The sequence below is a fragment of the Chamaea fasciata genome, unplaced genomic scaffold (genome assembly GCF_029207755.1).
Source record: "Chamaea fasciata isolate MVZ Bird 193981 ecotype frontalis unplaced genomic scaffold, bChaFas1.0.hap1 SCAF_3, whole genome shotgun sequence".
Taxonomy (NCBI): domain Eukaryota; kingdom Metazoa; phylum Chordata; class Aves; order Passeriformes; family Sylviidae; genus Chamaea; species Chamaea fasciata.
In genome coordinates this window covers 45370024-45389440 of record NW_027094088.1, presented here as the reverse complement: position 1 = coordinate 45389440, position 19417 = coordinate 45370024, and the positions used below count along the sequence as shown (strand labels likewise).

Below are 19417 nucleotides of genomic sequence, written 5' to 3'. Positions count from 1 at the left end.
ATTGGCACTCCAAAGGCATTTGATTTGGGCTCTTCCTCAAAAAGACTTTGAGTTTACACTTCTGTTCTATGTCTTCACATTAATACATTTGTGATCATTTAAAAAATTACCATGATGATTCCTAAATACTTATATATTGTCAATATCAAGTATTAAGTTAAATAAGGATAAATGTATTTCCTCTACAACACTTCAGGCGAGAAAAGGAAAGCAAACATGTTAAGGCAGTTTCAAGGTTCATTTCTGAGCATCTAATCATGCATCTAATCAAGCAAATGAGTTCTGTGTTTCTCCCACTGCCATAGCTGTATACTGACCAGTACACAGAAAAAAGTGTAGGGATGCAAGGTTGAGCAGTGAGAGGTAAGTCTTAATGAAATACTGCCAAAAGTTATCAGTGATTCTCTTTGTAAAAACAGGAATATATTCTGTCCCTCAAAATTAGGAACAAACCACTAAGTCACTCTGAACATTGAGGCATATACAACAAAGTGTACTAAATTAGTTCAACTTAACGCTGCTGCCAGCGGAGTTGTTTAGAGTTAGCAATAGAGTTAATGAAGGTATTTTGCACTGGAAATAGGAGAAACTTCAATACATAGTGAGTAAACAGAGGGATGCAGAAAAATACAGGTGGTTTCATATATAAATCAGCAGGAAGTTTTAAATTTTATTTTAATACCTACCAAGACCAACACTGCTGTTTTCCAATAAATAGCTAAGATGATCAAACATAGCTTTTTGATTCTGCCTGCTGATGCGGCAAAAATAACATAGAAAACGACAGCAGTTTGCTACCATCTTTGGGAAAGTGATTTCCTAAGAAACAAAAGCAGACTTAAGTTCAAACTCTAATACAGTTATAAAACATGCAAAAGATCATTTACTTAACGCCTTTTAACATACTAATATGTAGGTGTTGTACTCATTGCTCCTCAGGGAAATTAATTCCTTAGGTTTCTCACTGGAATCAACAGGACTTTCTCAGGTAATTACTAACACCTTAAGCTTCAAAAATCAAGGTATAAGCTTTAAAAACAAAAGCTGGGATCACCCACAGATTCTCGATTCAAACATGAAAGAAGGTGTATACTCAGTTCCATAGAGTAATACTGAGTTGTTTTTTAATTAGTTAATAAAAAAGATTTCCCCTTTAAAACATAGAAAGAGCTACAGTTTTTTCTTTAAAGCATCTGAAATTACAATGTTAATAATACCTTCCTCTGGAATGGAAGGACAGATTCTTCTAAAAACTTAGTCAACTATTATGTTAATGGAAATTAGTAGGACGTTATGATCCCAGCGCCTCCAGTGACAGCTCAGCACCTTATAGGAAAAAGCTTTGAATAGCTTTATCCTAAACCCACTGCCTTCTAACAGTAAATTGCTTTACCTTGGATTCTCCTCCACCAAGCACATTCACCATCACTTCCATGACAGTTTCATGCATGCCTAAAGCTCTCATGAGATTTGGATGTTGGTAAAATACTTTATTATTCATGATGTCTCTACAGGAAAACAAAATTAAAAAATGTTATAGACCAGCAGTTCACCTATTATGTTATTTGCAAAGCTGATTTACTGTGCAATTCTTCACCACCTCCTGAAGTAAAAAATTACCTCAGGGACTTTTCCCATTGAGTTTCAATCTCTCCTGTCTATTTTTCTATTCACATTGTGGAAGAACGTGACCTTCGTTTTCCCATACTATAGTTAGTGCACTAATTACCCCTTGATTACACTGGAGTAGAAGACTCTTTTATTTGCATTAGAAATTCCATTCAGACCTAAAACTATGTTCTGACAAGAGTATCATCAAAAGTGCTATATTATTTTAAATTTTAAATTCAGTTATGCAGTACTTTTGACACAAAATCCTTTTTAGATTATTAAAACATTGAGACATTTGCTATCTGCCATCAAAAGCAATAAAAAAATCCTAGGGGAAAGAGGTATCCAGCTAACTTCTAAGTGCCAAAACCAGAAGCTGCGCAAATATTATTCATGAGTAATTGTTCAGCAGAACTCTTCTCCTCTACAGATTTCATCAGAACAGATTTTCATATTTAAAATCAGACTTCAAGATCATAATGTCGATATTTTATTTGACATGGTATATCCAATTAAAATATTGGATATTGGGTAGTTTAAAGAGTAATTAAATTTCTTAAAACTATAATTAGTCTTGAAATCAAATGCAACAATAAATAACTGTGAAAGCAATTAGGTCATGGGAGAAAAGGATTAGCAGGTCACTAGAGAAAATACTGTTGGCAACAGTTCAAATTCCACTGTACATTTTAAACAGTCTTTTTTTTTTTTCCTTCCTGACCTAAAGCTCCTTCAGTCAAGCAAGGAAAATTCAGCCTTTTAAAAGATGAGACATGGAGGAGACTTTTTGACACTGAGTTTTTGACTCCCAGTAACTTTTTTCCCAAAACCTAAAACTGAACTTTGTATCAGTGATGATGCCTCCAAAAGCTGTCTCATCTCCTTACTGCACTAACACTTCAGGCTTGGAAAAAGACCTCAGTGGTATCAATCTTCCAAGACATTCTAAATTCCTCTTTATCTGTAGCAGCTTTTTTTTTTACAGAAAGCAGTGAAGTCAAAATGTCACCTCAAAGGCTGGCCCACAGCATTGCCCTGCTTCACAAATTACATCCACTTTCAGTGTTTTGTTTAAGTGTGAGCTGTATTATAAAATGTCACACTTAGGGAAAAAAATCTTAACAGCATTTCTGAGGAAACTGAGTTTTAAAGCAGCAATAAGTAACGTTTCCATTTCTCGGCTGAAAGAAAGGAATACCACTCACAGTAAAAAAAATGGCATTTCCAAATAGGTGCTAGAGCTCAGGTTAGCCTACAAAAGGCATGAATAGCACAGCTGAGTAACTTAAAAGCTAAGCAAGACTGTAAGAGACTTCCAAGAAAGGTGATAGGAAGGGGTAATGAGAACATTTGATTAACTTACACTAGACTTTTGTGTATCAGCAAAAACACTGTTAACATTAAATAGATTCAGAAAATCTTGGTTCTTAATGCACAGTAGAAAATGTTGAGGAAAAAGATATGTATAAGAACTAAACACAGAACATGACATGTAAACCAAATCTAGTAATCAATCTCATTTTAGACTTCATAAATTGGAGTGAAATGAAACATTTTCAATTTGTATTAAAAAGTAGATTTAGAAATGCCAGTACTCCGTGTCTCTTGACAGATGCCAGACCCCGCCTTTTGCCAAAGCCTTACCATAAGTATGCCAAAGACTTCAACAGTCATGAAACATTGAGGAGACCTGCTGGTAACCTGAGAAGTAGGCATTGTTTATAATGACAATACAAAATTATGTATAGACATTATTTGGGTATTTGAGGTTTTCAATGAGCATTAAAAAAAAAAGTACTCTGCACAACAAAAGTTTTGCTTCTGCTTGCATTCCTGGAATTCTTTTTATAAGGCTGTCTTTGCTTCTCATTTCTCCTGCATACTGGAGATTTTCAACAGATCACAGCTGATGTTTACTATCAAAAGACATCTCTTAGAAAAACATGAGAGAATAAAACCAACCAATCTCTTTCCTACTAGAGACTATCGTGTCTGCTTTACTATTTCCTTCAATTGACCTCTTTATTACCCTATGCTTCACTATTATTAATCATATAACTAGGAAGAATAACAGTGTGTGAAATACTTCCTGGCTCAAACATACCATCTACATTTAGTGCAATAAAAAGGATGGCATATGTACAAACATGGAGGCACAACTCCATTGGCTGACTGTTGCGGGAAATCATAAGTGTCAAGAGCCAATAGTCAAGTGCATTCATAAAAAATGGATAGCATTCTTGACAGTATTCTTTATTAAACAGCCATACTATTTAAAATGTAGTAATAAGATAGGTTCTGATATCATGAAATATTGCATACATCTTTTCAACTTTTTTCAGAAGTCTTACGGATGTCAACTGCTTCTCCCTCCACATGATACATATAATGCTGCAAAGGTTTTATCCTACTACTGAGGATACTACATAACTAAGAGTAGTGTCTGCATTTACACCCCATATTCAGATTCAAACTTCATGTACAACCTTGGCCATAACCATACAACAAATAGCAAAAAAAAAATCCATAAATAAAGAGAAGTTACACTCCAGTTATTTACCCTAATCCGCGAATCATAAGCTTCTCCTCTTCCTTCCCCATTCTGACACTAAGCAAGGAACGGATTTGGCCAAGGGATGCCAGCAGATTGATGGTGTCTTCCACAGACACACTATTTATGGTGTAGGTCTTTGGCAGGGCTCGAACCAGGCCACCAATACCATCATACTGGCGATGCAGCAACACAAACATGGCCCTCACTAACTCTGGGTCCTCTATCACTGATTCCTGGGCCCAACGCACCATCGTGTCCGAAATCAGCTGCTGGAGAGTAGCTGTGAAGAAAACAAATAAATCACAGAATTACCATTAATTGCTCATCTCCCTCCTGCAAGTCCCTCAGAACCCGCTGTGCAACACGAATTAGAATGAATTCAATTCCTAAGAAGCATCTTTTTCTTGGTATTTCTTTAGGAGTCTGTCAAAGAAAAACAAAACCAGAAGCAGAAATACCCTAAAACCAAAAGCCTACATTAAAAATTAAAATTAAACAAAAAAAATTGTGAAGACAAACAGGATGCTCACAAAGCCATCAGATTTATTTCTGTATATTCCTTTCAGTATTTTTCTACGAATATAGGTCTGAGAGCTCTTTTGGCCTATTATGAAGTAAGGCTTAAAAATTATACTGGTAGCATATATAAATTACATAATATGTATTTACATGTCTAAGGTCTGTATCCGCTCAAAGTTTTATAATGTACACAACAAAATGATTTAATTCACTGTTTTGCCAAAGGCCCTTCAAAAGAAAAAGACACTAATATTAAATCAATGGCAAATCATCATTTGCATATTCCTAGTCTCTAATGAAGCAAGAAACCTGTATCTGGTAGTGTCAGTGATAATCTTTGTAAATTGGGATATATGTATGTTTGGGAAAGATACGCTGATATAGACAAGCTATGTAATTGCAGTTCAGGTAATTCCAGGTTAACTCAAACTAACAAACAAAAATAAAAGTCCTTACAAAAAGTACTGAAGAAAAAGGAGTTTACAGAAAATTGAATGTTTAACAAAGAAGAGGATTTTTACTAATACAGGGAAAGGGTAAAAAATAACAGTAGTAATGTTAACAATTTCATTGTTACCGTCCAGGCACTGTACTACAAGTGTTTCCATTGACACAGAGTATAGCATTTTTTAGAATAAAAACACTTTTTAAATAAGGACAAAGATGAAATGTGTCTGGGCTGCTATTTCAGGATGACTGAAATAATTAATAACAAGAAGGGACCCAATGCTAAGTTTTTTGTGTGGATTGGTCTGTTCTGTTTTGGGTTTTTTTAAATGAAGAATCCCAGGAGCAGTCAATCACTTTTTTCCTGTTTGGATAACTGCAATACTGCATTTCACCTACCTGTGGGTCTGTTTGTTTAATATAATAGCCTTTCTACTAATACGAGAAAGAGAGAATCAGGTTGCATGGAGCTTTTATGCTTACTACAAGGAAAAAGAGGAAGAGAGAAGATTCATCACCAGATTCTGCATTCTTGCCTCTAATTATCACATAAAAAATAAGGACATTTGAAACCACCATATAACACAAAATAACGAGGAAAAAAAGATAAAAATAAAAGAAACACTGACAAAAAGATAAATAAAATTTAAGTAGTCAGTTGGCACCAACTGCAGAACTAGGATGCCACTGGCAGTGATTCTTACCAAGATGAAAAGGCAGAAAGTATCAGCAAAAATGACGGAACAGAGTTATAGTCAGCAAATCTTGAATTTTAGGTTCGATGGGGAGGCTTCTGCTAATTACAGTCTAATTGCAGATTATTTCATATGGTAATCTTCATGCAAATACTGATTTGAAGCTGCTGCAGCTGAGGAAGTTCTCATAAAGCAGACCTTGCCACAATTACTAGGTCTGGACTAATTCTATTAAAAGCAAGATACAATCTGAAAAATTTATGAACCAACAAAGGATATGGGGCAAAAGTGTCACTAAAAGAAATTTTCTTCTACATCCCACTGGGAAACAAATCTGCCTAATAAATCCATCTGTGCTTATTCTTTAAGTTGCACAGATATTTCACTAAAAATACACCTTGTTTTGGCTGAAAACATATGAAGAACTTCCTGGTCTGCTTCTTTCCCCTTTTTTAATTAAGTTGCAATAAACTGATTTAATTTTGCTTACAGGATGTCTTATCATCTTCATCAACTGCCTTCTCAGCTTGTTTCTTCTTCAGATATGTAACTTTTTCCATAAGGTATAGGAGGCGACCCCTAATGGTTGAATCACTGTTGCCATCCAAGGTTCCATCTTCATCTAATTCAATTCCTGAAATTAAAAAAAAATGCACAAAGTACTTAAAGAATAAAATTAAGCAAGCTACAGACATCTTGTATGTACAAACATAATTAAACTTAACTGTTGTTTTGCTCTGAGAGTTTTATATGGGACATGCTTAACCAGCATTTGGAACAGGTTTAAAACAGGCATATGTGCCAAGCAGGAGAGTGCAGGCAAACCTTAGCAATTTAGCACATAAATTGTGTGATGTTATGATAAAACATAAACAGATTTCCCCCAGTATGCATTTTTCCCCACTAACACTGATAACTGTGTTTTGGATATATGTAGCTCACAAGTGTAAATATAGTCCCTAGAGATACAGTGTGGTTGAAGTGGTAGTAGTAAAGATTTTTAGGTAAAACATCTAAAAGAAGTGAAAGTACAAGTGTTACAACAAATATGCTTTGCAGTGATCAGTCAAAAGAAAGTAGCCATCCTCAGAATACAGTGATCTTTCATGACATTACTATAAAAAGCTATAAAAATGTAAGAATAATCAATGTGAAGATTCACAGAACAGCTGTGTTTGGAATGAGGCTTTAGAGTCCAGCCTTCCAGCTCAAAGCGAGTTCAGCTAGGGCAAGTTGCCCAGGACCATGTCCAGTGAGGTTTTCAATATCTCCTACAGTAAAGAGACTTCACAACCTCTCTGAGCAACCTATTCTTGAGTTCCATCACCCTACAGTAACAAACAAGTAGAATTTCCTGATTTTCAATTTGTGTCACTAGACATCACAGAGGAAAGTCTGTCTTAACCTTCTAAATTCCCCCTGCCCAACAGGTATTTATATACATTGATACCATCCCCCTTTGAGCTTTCTCTTCAAGTTAAACAATGCCAGTCCTGTCAATCTCTCCTTGTACAAAAGATGGTCCAAGAATTAAACTATCTTTGATGACTCCTCCCCGGCCTCACCCCAGTTCGGCCATGTCTCTCTTGTACTGAAGACCCTAGCTTTTGTGCAAAGCTACTTTCTAATTTTGTCCCTAGCCTGCCCTTGCTGCAGGAGTTATTCCTTCCCAGGTGCAGGACTTTATACTTCTCAACGCTGAACTTCATGAGATTCCTATCAGATCATTTCTCTTATTTTTTTACCTATTGATTTTGATTCACACATACATTGCAGAGGAATTCAAAATCTCAACCTGTACCTATTACTCACACTAAGTCCAAGTAAAAATGTCATTCAACCATTTTCTAGATTTTTTAGTTTCCTAAATAAGTTTTGAAGTTAAGGGGTTTGTGGAGAGTTCTTTAACAGTCTTGACTTTTACAGAATTTTTCTTCATGACATAACATCATTCTTCTCAATTTACTGCATCTGGTTCTAGTGGTCTGATTTTTTTGCATTAGATGCAATTCCATTTCTCTTAAAAGTTATCTTGTTATACTTTGTCATAACAGGGCAATTGATGCTACACTAAGTAATGATCATCAGTAAATTCCTATTATAAACTAAATCATATTACAAACTATATAGATGTCAGTCTCCTCAACCAAACTAATTAAGAGTAAAGACATTGAAATGTCTTATCACTTGGAACACAGAGATGGTCTGAAATTACCCAAATTGAATGTCTCTTTTCCCACAGTTACACTACTCCCTGAGCTCTAGTTGTGCTTTTTTGACTTGAAAACTTTCAACACTTTGTTTCTCAACCATTCCACAAAATGTGAATCCCCAAGTGGTGGCTGACCAAGCAAACATTGGACTTAGGATGTGTAAATGTTTTACTTATTTTGCAATACACAGAGTAATTAGTTCTGCTCTATGATAATGCACCCTCTGACCCACAAAATTCATTTTCTACTTGTAGATAATGAAAATTCCTATTTTCCTCCACAAGAAAAAGTTAACAAAAAAATATGTTAAGCAATTTGAACAGAGAAGAAAAATGGAAAACAACTAAAGAAAAATGGAAAGAATCTAAATATAAAGCTTGTTTTCCTTTCCAATGTACATCTAAATTATTTATTTCATCTGTACTTTCTGTTACCAAATACAAGAAAAATATTGAAAAGCTGGAAAGCATCCAACAATGCAAGCAAAACATTCACTTCTCGTTCAGCCAGATAAGGATATTTCCTTGGTTTTGACTAAAAACTAATTATCTTTATTTGATAATTATTATAATTTATACAGTGTAATTTACAGATTATTCAGTTTATGTTTCTTACATAAAATTACTTATAAAATTGCTTCTAAAGCTAATATAATTTAAAAAGTAAAAACATTCAGTAACAAGACATACCACAGTGTGTCATTAGGTCTTCATGGAAATCCAAGAGTTGATCCCGAATTTCTTCAGGGCAAGGACAATCATTTTTATCATCTTTAAAGTTCAGCAGCATGTTGATCTTAGAGAATACAAAGAAAAGACAAATTACACTGATCTCCGAAATGAAAAACTTTCAAATCAAACAGAACTCTGCAACATAAAAAGCAAATAGAGGGCAACAAGAAAACTGTCCATTGTAAGATGTACCTGTTCTTGAGGAGGGGATCTGAATTCTTTTGTTTTTCTAGCTGTCAGGGCAGCAGACATGTTCAAGGCCTGCATCACTTCATTGTACCGGAAGCGCTGATTCTCCTGAAGCTTGGCCACAAAATCATCGGAAAATGCTACAATGGCTTCTATTCTGTGCCGTACTTGGCAATCACACAGGTACTGGAGTAGGTGACACATCTAAGAAAACAGTATTTTAAGACATGAGTTGGCTGGCTAAGAAATATCTTCTGCATATTACACAAGTAAGGATGGATTTCCTACAGCAACAGGCACTATCAAATAGAGTGTCTGCATCATTTAATGCTGTTATTAACTACACGCAAAGCAACCTTACACCAGGAATATCTGGCATCTGCAAGGGATTAATGTGCCTCAGACATAAATAAAGCTATAAGACAACGGATTTACCCCTTTCTTCTAGGGAATTTATTTTCTGTTTGGATCCATAAAAATAAGAAATTCACTACCAATGGCATTGTGCAAGTAATTCTTTTTAATGAAACCATAGTTGCTTGATCTATGGTGAGCAAGTTTATTTCATCAGAAAGATACTAAATCTTCTAGTTTTCTGTAAGGAAATTACTTTTCTATTTAACTAAAAAAAATCATTTCAAAACAGTTTATTCCTTGAAAGATAAATTACCACATGAAGAAAACAGGAACAATCACTACCAAAACAGTATTTTTACCTGTAATTTAACAGGTTCTGGAAGCTTCATCTGAAGGAGTCCTTCCTTTGGCATTTGCTCCCCTCTGGTTTCTTCCTCTCCTTCTTCTGATTTGAGCCCATCTGAAGTGAACTCCTTCTCTGAGAAATCAATTTCATCCTCTTGGCTCATTGCTTCTTTGAAAACTCGGGGCTCAATCAACTGCAAGATGTGTTTCAGATCCTCATTGTGGAAGATTCCCATGATTAGGAGGGTATAAAAGAGCTTGATGAGAGGGACAAAGAGAAATTCTGTGGAACCTCCAACTGGATCTCTGACATGGAGGCTTCCCTCCTGGACAGCTTCAGTCAGCATCTCTATGGTTTTGGCCTTCAATATTTCCAGAGGGAATTCAGGACTGAACTGAAAGCACTCAGTGCTAATGCTTACAAAACTCGGAGAGGAAAACTGCATTCTTGGCCTTAATGAAGTGCTAAGTCCTATACCAGGAAGGCCGTGTTTTTTGTTTTCATCAGGAAACAAAGTAATACTCTTGGTCTCATCTGTCATTGGAACTATAAATTCATTATTCATCATCAGCCTGGCAGTTGCATAGGTGTTTAGATGGATGTCAATGAGCAAGTCATAATACCCTGCACGCAATAATCCTGGCATGTATTTATTCTCAATAGCATAGAGGAGCTGGGATTCATCCACATGGCTACACAGAGCATGGGCCACTCGGTTGTTCCCTAAAGCACAAACAGCTGAATACAGTCGGAGGGTGTGGTAGTGAAATTTCAGCAATTCTTCTTGCTCTGTCAGCTCTAAAATATCAATTGTTCTGCAGAGAAGAAAAAAACAACATAGTAAATCCCACATGCAAAAATATTTTTTGAAAGGATTCAAACTTCTCCCTACGGATAACATTAGCGTAGTATCAGTTCCTGGGACGGGCTTTTTCCATATTTCAGCTTTCATGTCAGAAACACTGTCAATGCAATAATCAAGACTAATAACAAAATTTAATCTCAAATTTATTCCAGTCAGTCCTAAAATCATTACTTAAACTACTTTCAGTGGGGAAAAAAGTCCAAATTATTTACTTAACACAGAATACTTTCTCATAGTACAAAGAATTCATGTAACTGAAAAACAGGGTTTTAAAACCAGTTGGGGTTAAGATATTTATATCATTTACTGGTTTTAAATCTGGGGGTGCGAAGTGGCAAAAGACTAACCAGTACATTTAAAGAGGGTGCAGTGTTGTTCTTGGTGACTTGGTTTTCAGTTTATGCACCGGCAAAATGCTCAGACATTTGGGTAACAAGGAAATCACAGAGTTAAATTTCTTCAACCCTTTTAATTAAATTTAGGAAAATTAAAGCACTGGAATAATTAAATTGGTCACAAACCTTGAAAAATCTCTACAAAACCAGATTTTTGCTTATTTTACAGATTATTTTTAGTAATTTACAAACAGAGTTTCTTTCATTTTCTTTGCAAATCTGCATACACTATTATGTTTGGAGAGAAACTGGAAGAGGTTGGAAACAGTAAAAAAAGGGAGATTTGAGAACACTGGAAATTTGGATATTTTTAATATTAGTTAAGTCAAAATACACTGTCTATATTTACATATAAATAAATAAATAAACAAACAAACAAATAAATAAATAAATAATGTTATAAATACAGAGAAGACCTTGGGCCTTTCTTACACAGATGCATTACATGACTAGGTTCATAGTTCCAGCATAACTCTGATACAGTACAAAACAAACATCAACCTGTTTTCCTCAGGAATATGAAGGGCCATGAACTGCAAAGGATTCAGGCACTGTATCATCCAGCCTTGACGTTCACTGATCCGAGACACATCCACCTTCAAGAAGTGGTTTGGCACTCTGCTCCAAAGCACATGAGTCAGAAACTGGACATGGAGGCGCGGAGGACATTGAGAGACTGGGTTTTTGTGTTCACTTTTGAATAACCCAGCAGACAATGGCATTACATTCTGGAAAATTCCAATTGAAGAGACAATCAGTTTCCTCATCTTAACCAAACACTGTATTTCTTTTCCAGAAATATACTCAATATATAGTAAAGTAGAGCAAATGCAGAAAATCAGCATTTTCACTGGTTTTTAAAACAAGCTAGGAACTGTTGGAAGACAAGCAGCAAGACAGCATTTTCCATACTTGTTTTTTCAGAACAGCCAAATTTGAAATAAACTTCGCTGCCACATGTGGTTACTTCCTTGGACTCCATTTTTCTTTTACCTCTTCTGATTTCTTAGATATCCAAGTATCCAAAGCAAGGTAGAAAAATTCAGCCCAGTTTTCTTGTGCTCTATCTGAATGTGCTTTAAAAATTATTTTAAAACTCTAACCAAATTCTTCAGATACACCAGTCATCCTTGCTCTGTTTGTAAAATTAAGAGATTTGCTTTACCAACCCAAGCAATTTTGTTTCACCACAAAAGACAAGATTCAGAAAATTCTGATCAGTTTCAACCCTTCTTATTCAATGTACTGTATTTTAAATTCATTAAGTATTTAAACAGAGTTAAGAATAAAAATTGCAATAGTGCAAACACTTGGAATCATAAAAATGTCCCAAATGCCAAGAAACATGACAGGAAATAAATAGCAAAAATAAAATAAAAATTATTTTATGTGAAATGTTTGTCCTAAACCTGCACAAAACCAAGAATTATTTACCTTTATTCTTCCCAATTCAAACTGGAAAACATTGGGGCTTGTAGCTTGAGCGAATACAGCAGGAAACAACTTTGTACTTGGTTCAACCTAGATAAAACAAAGGGAAAAATTACTGCCATATAAGTGATGCCAACTTTTTCTTACAATCTTGTACTAAAGCCTCTAATGGTGCATGCTAAGGATTTAGTTTTCCTCCTTCCTACTGCGAGATATCATCAAAAAATACTCACCTGATAGTAGGTGCCATATCAGTGATGCCAACTTTTTCACACAATCTTGTACTAAAGCCTCTAACGATGCAGGCGAAGGATTCAGTTTTCCCCCTTCCTACTGCAAGATTTCATAAAAAAATACTCACCTGATAGTAAGTGCCCAGTTCTTTGCCATTAGCTGTGAAGGTCAGCAGGCCACTGGCAGCATCAACCAAGCAACCAATTTCCAGACCATTATTGTTACGTCCTTGTCCAGGGCTCAGGCTCTCTCCTGCGCACACCATATAGCAGTTGCTGCGTTTTATACTGAATGCCAAAAGATAAATTTATTTATGAATGGTTGTGCAAAATTCCTGCAACAAACTAAGAGCAACCTTGCACAGCTGCAAACATACAGGGCCTTGTGGCCAAAAACAATGGATCACATCCTAACCACTGCCAAAAATCAATGAAACATGAACATCATAACTGAAAAAATATAAAAACTGAAGATGACAATGTATGAAAAACATTCAAATCATTTGTAAAATACCAAAGATGAAATCCACTTTGAAGTCAAGGTTTTAAATCATTTAATGATAAGCATAACAAAAGCTTCTGGTATGCATAATAAACTGAAGTGCTGAGACCAGCTCATGTACTAATTTTGGCCTCAAAAGTCAATATTTACAGGATCATAATTTCAAACTATATAGAAAGCTGCACTATTTAACTTTTCACTGCCTATTGATTGGACTAGATCATTAGTCCACTGTTTCTTCACAAGCAAGAGCGGGTAACAATCAAATTAACACTTTTTCCTACTACTGCTGTTTTAATTATTTTTTCTACATCAATCCAATTACAGTAAATGGACTGGATTTACACCTTATAAATTGCAAGTTGCTTCTATGGGCATAAAATATAGGCCTTTTCAAGCAAATTGTAACCAACCTCTCATGAACCTTCCCTTTTTCGTCTCCCAGTGTAACTGTGACGGTACGCACTCTGTCCAAGTCAAAGCTCGTGTCATACTGGTGAAAGTCTGAGGTAATCCAGCCCACCCAGACATTAGCAGGTTCTTGGCCAGGGAATATTCTCACAGAATAATAGTACTGTTAATAAAAAAATAACATTATCAAATGTTAGTGTTTGTTCCCCAGTGTATCAATTTGATTCAGAGTTAATTTGCTCCTCTAAATTTGAAGACATGTAATCTCTTCAAAAGTAGCATAGGCTTGTTCAAGTATAATTCACAAGCAATGCAACAAAGACTATAAACACAAACCAAAATACAGCCAACAAAATATGCATTTTAAAACAAAAAATTGAAAGATTAAATATGCAGTTTATATGTTGGTATTGAAGGCACCTGCATCATAGCAGTGTAAGCTATATTTCTACAGCAACTGTAATTTTCATACTGCAGATGATTCAGTTTCTAGTATCTAATATCTTCTAGAAAGAGAACACATCCAGAAGAGGAGTATTTGTTTTCCTCTGAACATTGAGGAAGGAGTGCTCATGGAACTGACCTTGTCAGAGAAAGATCTACAAAACCTGCACAAAACTTTCACTGGGAATTCCATTAAATAAATGTTCTGAAGAATTAGTAGAGATGTTTTCAAATGGTCCTGAACAGTGACCTACTAGTTTAATGTACCTCTTCCAAGTTATTCCATTATTCTAAAACTGCTTAATCCTCCTCTTTTATTCCTGGTGTTATCAACAGTAGTTTCAAAAATGCATTCAACTGGTTTATAGGTTTTCATTTGGAAACAGTTTTAGTCTGACAATCAAATCAAAGTAAAAGGGACAAAACAGTCTCAACTTAAGCAGAAGTTTAGAACTACCACTGACATTTAAATTGAAAATTAGTTTGTTTCTGAAACACTTACAGCAAGAAAAACCATGTAATTAGTTAAAAAACGTAAACCAAACAACTAAAAAACCCCAAACAGCTAAAACATCAATCCTGTATTACAATACCGTGGAAGTTTGCATCAAATAATCATAGTCATCCCTATCATCTGCTAGCACATCCTCAGTAAGCCGTGCAGAATGACTCGTGCTATATTCTGGCTTTGTCCTCCTGAGCATAAATCTGCAATTAAAAAAACAGTAAAATTAAAATCTCTACTAAAAACTCAAGCACAGACAAAAATTATTCAGAAAACAGAAAGAGACAAGCTCATTTTTAAAAGCACTTACATTAATTCTGACCTTAAACCGTATATTCAAAAGTTACTTGGCTGGTCTATCAGAAATGAGTGGCATTTTCCTCTACTTTTAGAAGCAGAAGGGGGAGGAGTGAGAAAAGGTAGCAAGCTACTAACCTTTGTTTAAGACGTGAGGGCTTTTCTTGAACATAATCTTTATGGTTATTCAACTCCGGTTTTGTGGCATCTTTTTCTCTTTCTGCCCGGTCAGGAACTAGATGACCATGAGCAGTTTTCATTAGAACCTCAAAATCAGAATCAGCATCATAATCCTCCAAATCATTTTTTGGGCCAAAAAGACCAGAGCCTGGTAACCCTCCTGCAGCTGATCTGGAGAACACCTCAGCACATTCAATGGGCATGCTTAATCGAAAAAACATGACGTCTGTTTTACTGTTCTGTGAGCCAAAGGACTTCTGTGTGACCTTCAGACAGGGGCAGCTGTCTATGGTGCCATCAATTCTCATCACCTATGAAACATAAAGATGTAGTTTTTTTGAAGCTGATGCTTTTTCTGCCACGTAAATATTCAATTATATTTCTATAAAAAGCATCCATGACTTGCAAAACTTGCAACAGCATGGTGTCAACATTCCAATGCATTGCAATCATGTGCTGTCCTTTTGAAGGGAGACAAATACTATGAGGACAGGATGTTTTTGTTGCTCCATTGTTAAATTTAAAAAAAAGTCACAAAGAAATTATGCTTCTACCATAACTCTTTGCAACATAAATCCAACTCTGCCCAGAACAACACAGGCCAAGGAATAAAAACCATGCATGTACATAGGAAAGAGCATAAAGTGTTTCTTAAATACTACACACCAGCTGAAAAAGAGTTCTCATTACATAGTTTCAGAAGGATTTCATGGCAAACTTACAAGGCATGAATTCAGTTCTTTAAAGATGCACGACTTATTGGGACATAAGTGTTGACACAATTGGCTAATAAATATTTATTACATACAAAACCAATCCGCTATGGAAAAATCAAAAAGTGTGTGCATGAGAACACATGGTATCTGTTATTTAAAAATGCCCAGTTTCTAGAAGTTTCTTACATAGCTCTCACTGCACAAGGAGCTCTTAATGAAGGTATCTTGTATAATTTGTCTCACAGCACGTCATGTTAACATAAATCACAGGTTTTGCAGAAAGAAAAAGTACCAATGAAACAATTACATTCTTTGCAACCCTACAGAATATAAGAAATTTGGAACAGGTGTTAAGGTTCATCCAGAAGTAGGTAAACATACCACATTAAAATCTTGTTTGGAACTCAAACATATTCAAGTGCCTAGAAACATTTCTCTATGATCACAAACCTCAATGTGTTCATGGTTTTGTGGCACTGGTAGAAACTGAGGAAGCCTTTTACTCAGCCAAATGGTGATGTCTCTGTTTGTATTAACAGCAAAGGGTTCATACCCTTCCTGTAAGCCACATATAGTGAAATATTTTAGAGTGCTGACATCTTTTCCAAAGTTCATTCTTCCCACTTGAGATGGGCCCAGGCTGCACACAGGTAGAAATCCTTAAAACAAGATGAAAGAACACGTGGGTTTTACATAATGAACATCAGTGAACTGCTCTCTTCCATAACTGAATTAAAAACCATTTGTGGAAAAAATAATCCTAAAAGCAAATATTATAAAGGTAAGCAACCATCAACAGCAGATCACATCTTGCCTGTCACCAAGTAATGTATCTTAAACATCATTCTGGAAAAAAAAAAGCCCTCTAATATTCATGGATATTTTAGGCAACACTCAAGCTACCCCACAGAGTCTGATAGCCAGCTCTTTGGTTTATTTCTCTGCTGAGCTGGTAGAGTACTGGCAATTTTATTTAAGGCTTTCTACTTTTTAGTATCCCTCCTAAAATGTCATTATCCATCATAGTTTGAGAGAATTTTACTTAAAAGTAAAACAGTGCTTCTCCATGCAGCTATAATACTGGGAAAAAAACCTACAAATATATACAAAGTGCATGTCATAGATTTTTTTTTTTTTAATAAAATTAATTCATTTTAAAAATTCAGAAAACTCTAGTTCTGGAAAATGAGAACTGATAATATGACACCACAGCTTCATGAACCTTAAGGTATTTTGGTTTGGGATTGTGTTTTCTGTTTTACCTTTTGAATCAGCTTTACATTTGTATGCATCTTACTGTTTCACTAGCACAGGGAACACATTTGTGACTTCTTCTACAAATTTTTTTTTCCTGATCCCCCAGAATGGGCAAGGGCACTTTCCCCATATAGCTGTTCTGCAGGCATGTTCTTCTTTTTTTTTTCCCCTCAATTTCAGATTCACAGTCTAAAAACCTAAGAAAATCTTTTATTTCTTTTCATCTCGCTTTTCGATTTCCACAGCTAAATACTACTTTGTAGAATTCATTTGACCTAGTTATTAACAAAATGTTTTCTTTTTTATCAACGAGAAACATGAAGCTGTGTTCAGTGATTCTGATTCACCTGAATATAACAGGTATTGAAAAAATATAAGGACAAAATACAAAGTAGTTCCTTGCTTTTCTTTAGGCTCCCAGATAAAAAAAAAAAAAAAAAAAAAAAAAAAGAGCAGAATATCTAGTCATGATCTTTATTCTTCAGAGACAAAGCAAACTCCGAAGCACCATCTACAGGAATTACTGTCCACTAGATAAATGATCAGCCTTCAGTACCACTTTTTGAAGATTTTACTACATATACACACAACTGGTTGTCACGTGCATTTGTATTAGACATGATAAATTCAATGACTTAACACTATTAGCCATAAGTTGAAGTCCAGATTTTTATCTTCACAGCTTGGCTCTTAAATCATGAGGTATCAACTCCTCAGATAACACAGCTAAAACAGACAGCATGATATGTGTCAGTTCTGCTAGTACAAATCCAGTGATGGACAATAATGCAAGTGCTTTCCAGCACTAAAAAGAACAAAAATGCATTAAACAACACGTAACTAATGTTGTTAGTTATAGTTAGAAAATCACATTCACATATAGAGACATGTGCCATGATAAAGCCTAGCAGCTCTAGTAGGGAGAACTTACTAGGCTCCCTGTTGAGTTAAAGGAATCCACAAGATGTTGCAAAAGTTGCTAAGCAAAATCAAAATTGTTTTCAATAACCTCACAATTCTCATCTCAACCCCTAAAAAATGGTAATTCTTCTACCTACGCATTTTTCCTGCGGTTTCAAAAAACCTCCAAACCTCCTAGACAGATTAGATGTGAAGCAAGTATTTTAAATACACACACAAATAAAATGCAATAAAATGCAAATAAGTATTTGTGAGATTCCCTGAAAGAAAACAAAGAAACACGGGAAAACTTCCTACACAGGTAAAGCTGTCATTGATGTTTTTACTCAATGTAGCATATCTTGTCTAACTTGCCAACGGAGGCAATGTGAAATCAAGATGACAGTCCCTCTCACCAATACAGTTCTCATTGATAACAGAAAGTACTGTACATGTAGCTGATTCCTGCATGTAATTGTAACTGTACAATAACTGTGGCTCTGCATAAATGGAATATCAACACCAGTCCCAGTCCTAACCATGAAAACCCTACTTCTGTCTCTGGTGAGATTCTGCATTGATTTGCCAATGATTTAGTTGTCATTTAGGTGTTTTAGGGCTCTTCCATACATGGTAAAGACCGAGGACCTCATCTTATAGAATGTGTGCCCTTAAGGCAGATACATGTCTTTCTACAGAATAAAAATGTATTTCAATAGCCATCTTTGTATGAGTATCCAGCCATTTTAGATAATATTATTCACAGATCCCATGTAACCCTGGAAATTCTAGAGGCTACATAAAAAGATTATTTACCCCTAACCTGGCCCCAAATCCCCAGATACATAACTGGGCTATGGAGCAAATTTTATTTTGCTGTATGAAATAGCAAAACAAGTAAAAAGACTTAAACACTTCCACATGAAAAGTAACCCTCTAGCACTGTCTATCATACATAGCAAAAGCACAGGACAGCAACACTTTTCATAATGTTCCCTACTTTCAAGAATACAACATGAATCTCCTGATTCAATCTGTCAAACAAGACAAGCAGTTTCTGCTCAGAGAGATCACAACTTAATAAAATTTTAGTTTGTACAAGTGTACCTGTTCATATCTACAGTTAAATTTATCTGCTACAAATGGATAATAAGATGCAATTATGCTTATCAATTTTACTACTGAGATGATATCTCATAAATAACTTCATCTGCCATAACCCCAAAGAGCTCCTCTTGTTGGCAGTACAACCTAACAAGCAGCACAAGGTGTATTACTCAGCTGGCAGAGAACCATATCCCCTTTTCATTGTTCCTAAATAAATTAAATCTACAGGACCAATTTACTGTGAGGCTGCATCAGAAATTCTAACTGCTTTCTAAAGCAAAAGGTTCCTTTTTGCAGCAACACAACATGCACATGATTCACTGATTGAAATGACCTGCAGAAAAGTCTCAGTGCTGTTAAGCAAGAGTAACAAAACCAAACTAAAGCCAGCCAAAAAAAAAAAAAAAAAAAAAAAAAAAAAAAAAAAGCAGCAAGCTCAAAAAATTTATTTCAGGTATTTCAAGTGTATTAAATATGCATAATAATTTCAAATACAGCTTTGGAGTTATTAA

At 35.4% G+C, this 19417-nt stretch overlaps 1 protein-coding gene across 2 annotated transcripts in view; it reads right to left on the bottom strand.

Annotated features, from left to right (window-relative positions):
* RYR2 (ryanodine receptor 2) overlaps window positions 1-19417 on the bottom strand; it is a 376644-nt gene that overhangs the window by 118029 nt on the left and 239198 nt on the right. For both annotated transcript variants that reach the window (XM_066178844.1, XM_066178845.1), the window contains 14 exons: window positions 16092-16300; window positions 14884-15236; window positions 14537-14651; window positions 13502-13662; window positions 12715-12874; window positions 12357-12443; window positions 11424-11650; window positions 9676-10477; window positions 8963-9163; window positions 8729-8834; window positions 6317-6460; window positions 4172-4445; window positions 1394-1508; window positions 687-819 (listed from right to left, as the gene is read on the bottom strand). In XM_066178844.1, coding sequence (XP_066034941.1) covers window positions 687-819; window positions 1394-1508; window positions 4172-4445; window positions 6317-6460; window positions 8729-8834; window positions 8963-9163; window positions 9676-10477; window positions 11424-11650; window positions 12357-12443; window positions 12715-12874; window positions 13502-13662; window positions 14537-14651; window positions 14884-15236; window positions 16092-16300 — 3087 coding nt within the window. The remainder of the gene's footprint in view (window positions 1-686; window positions 820-1393; window positions 1509-4171; window positions 4446-6316; window positions 6461-8728; window positions 8835-8962; window positions 9164-9675; window positions 10478-11423; window positions 11651-12356; window positions 12444-12714; window positions 12875-13501; window positions 13663-14536; window positions 14652-14883; window positions 15237-16091; window positions 16301-19417) is intronic.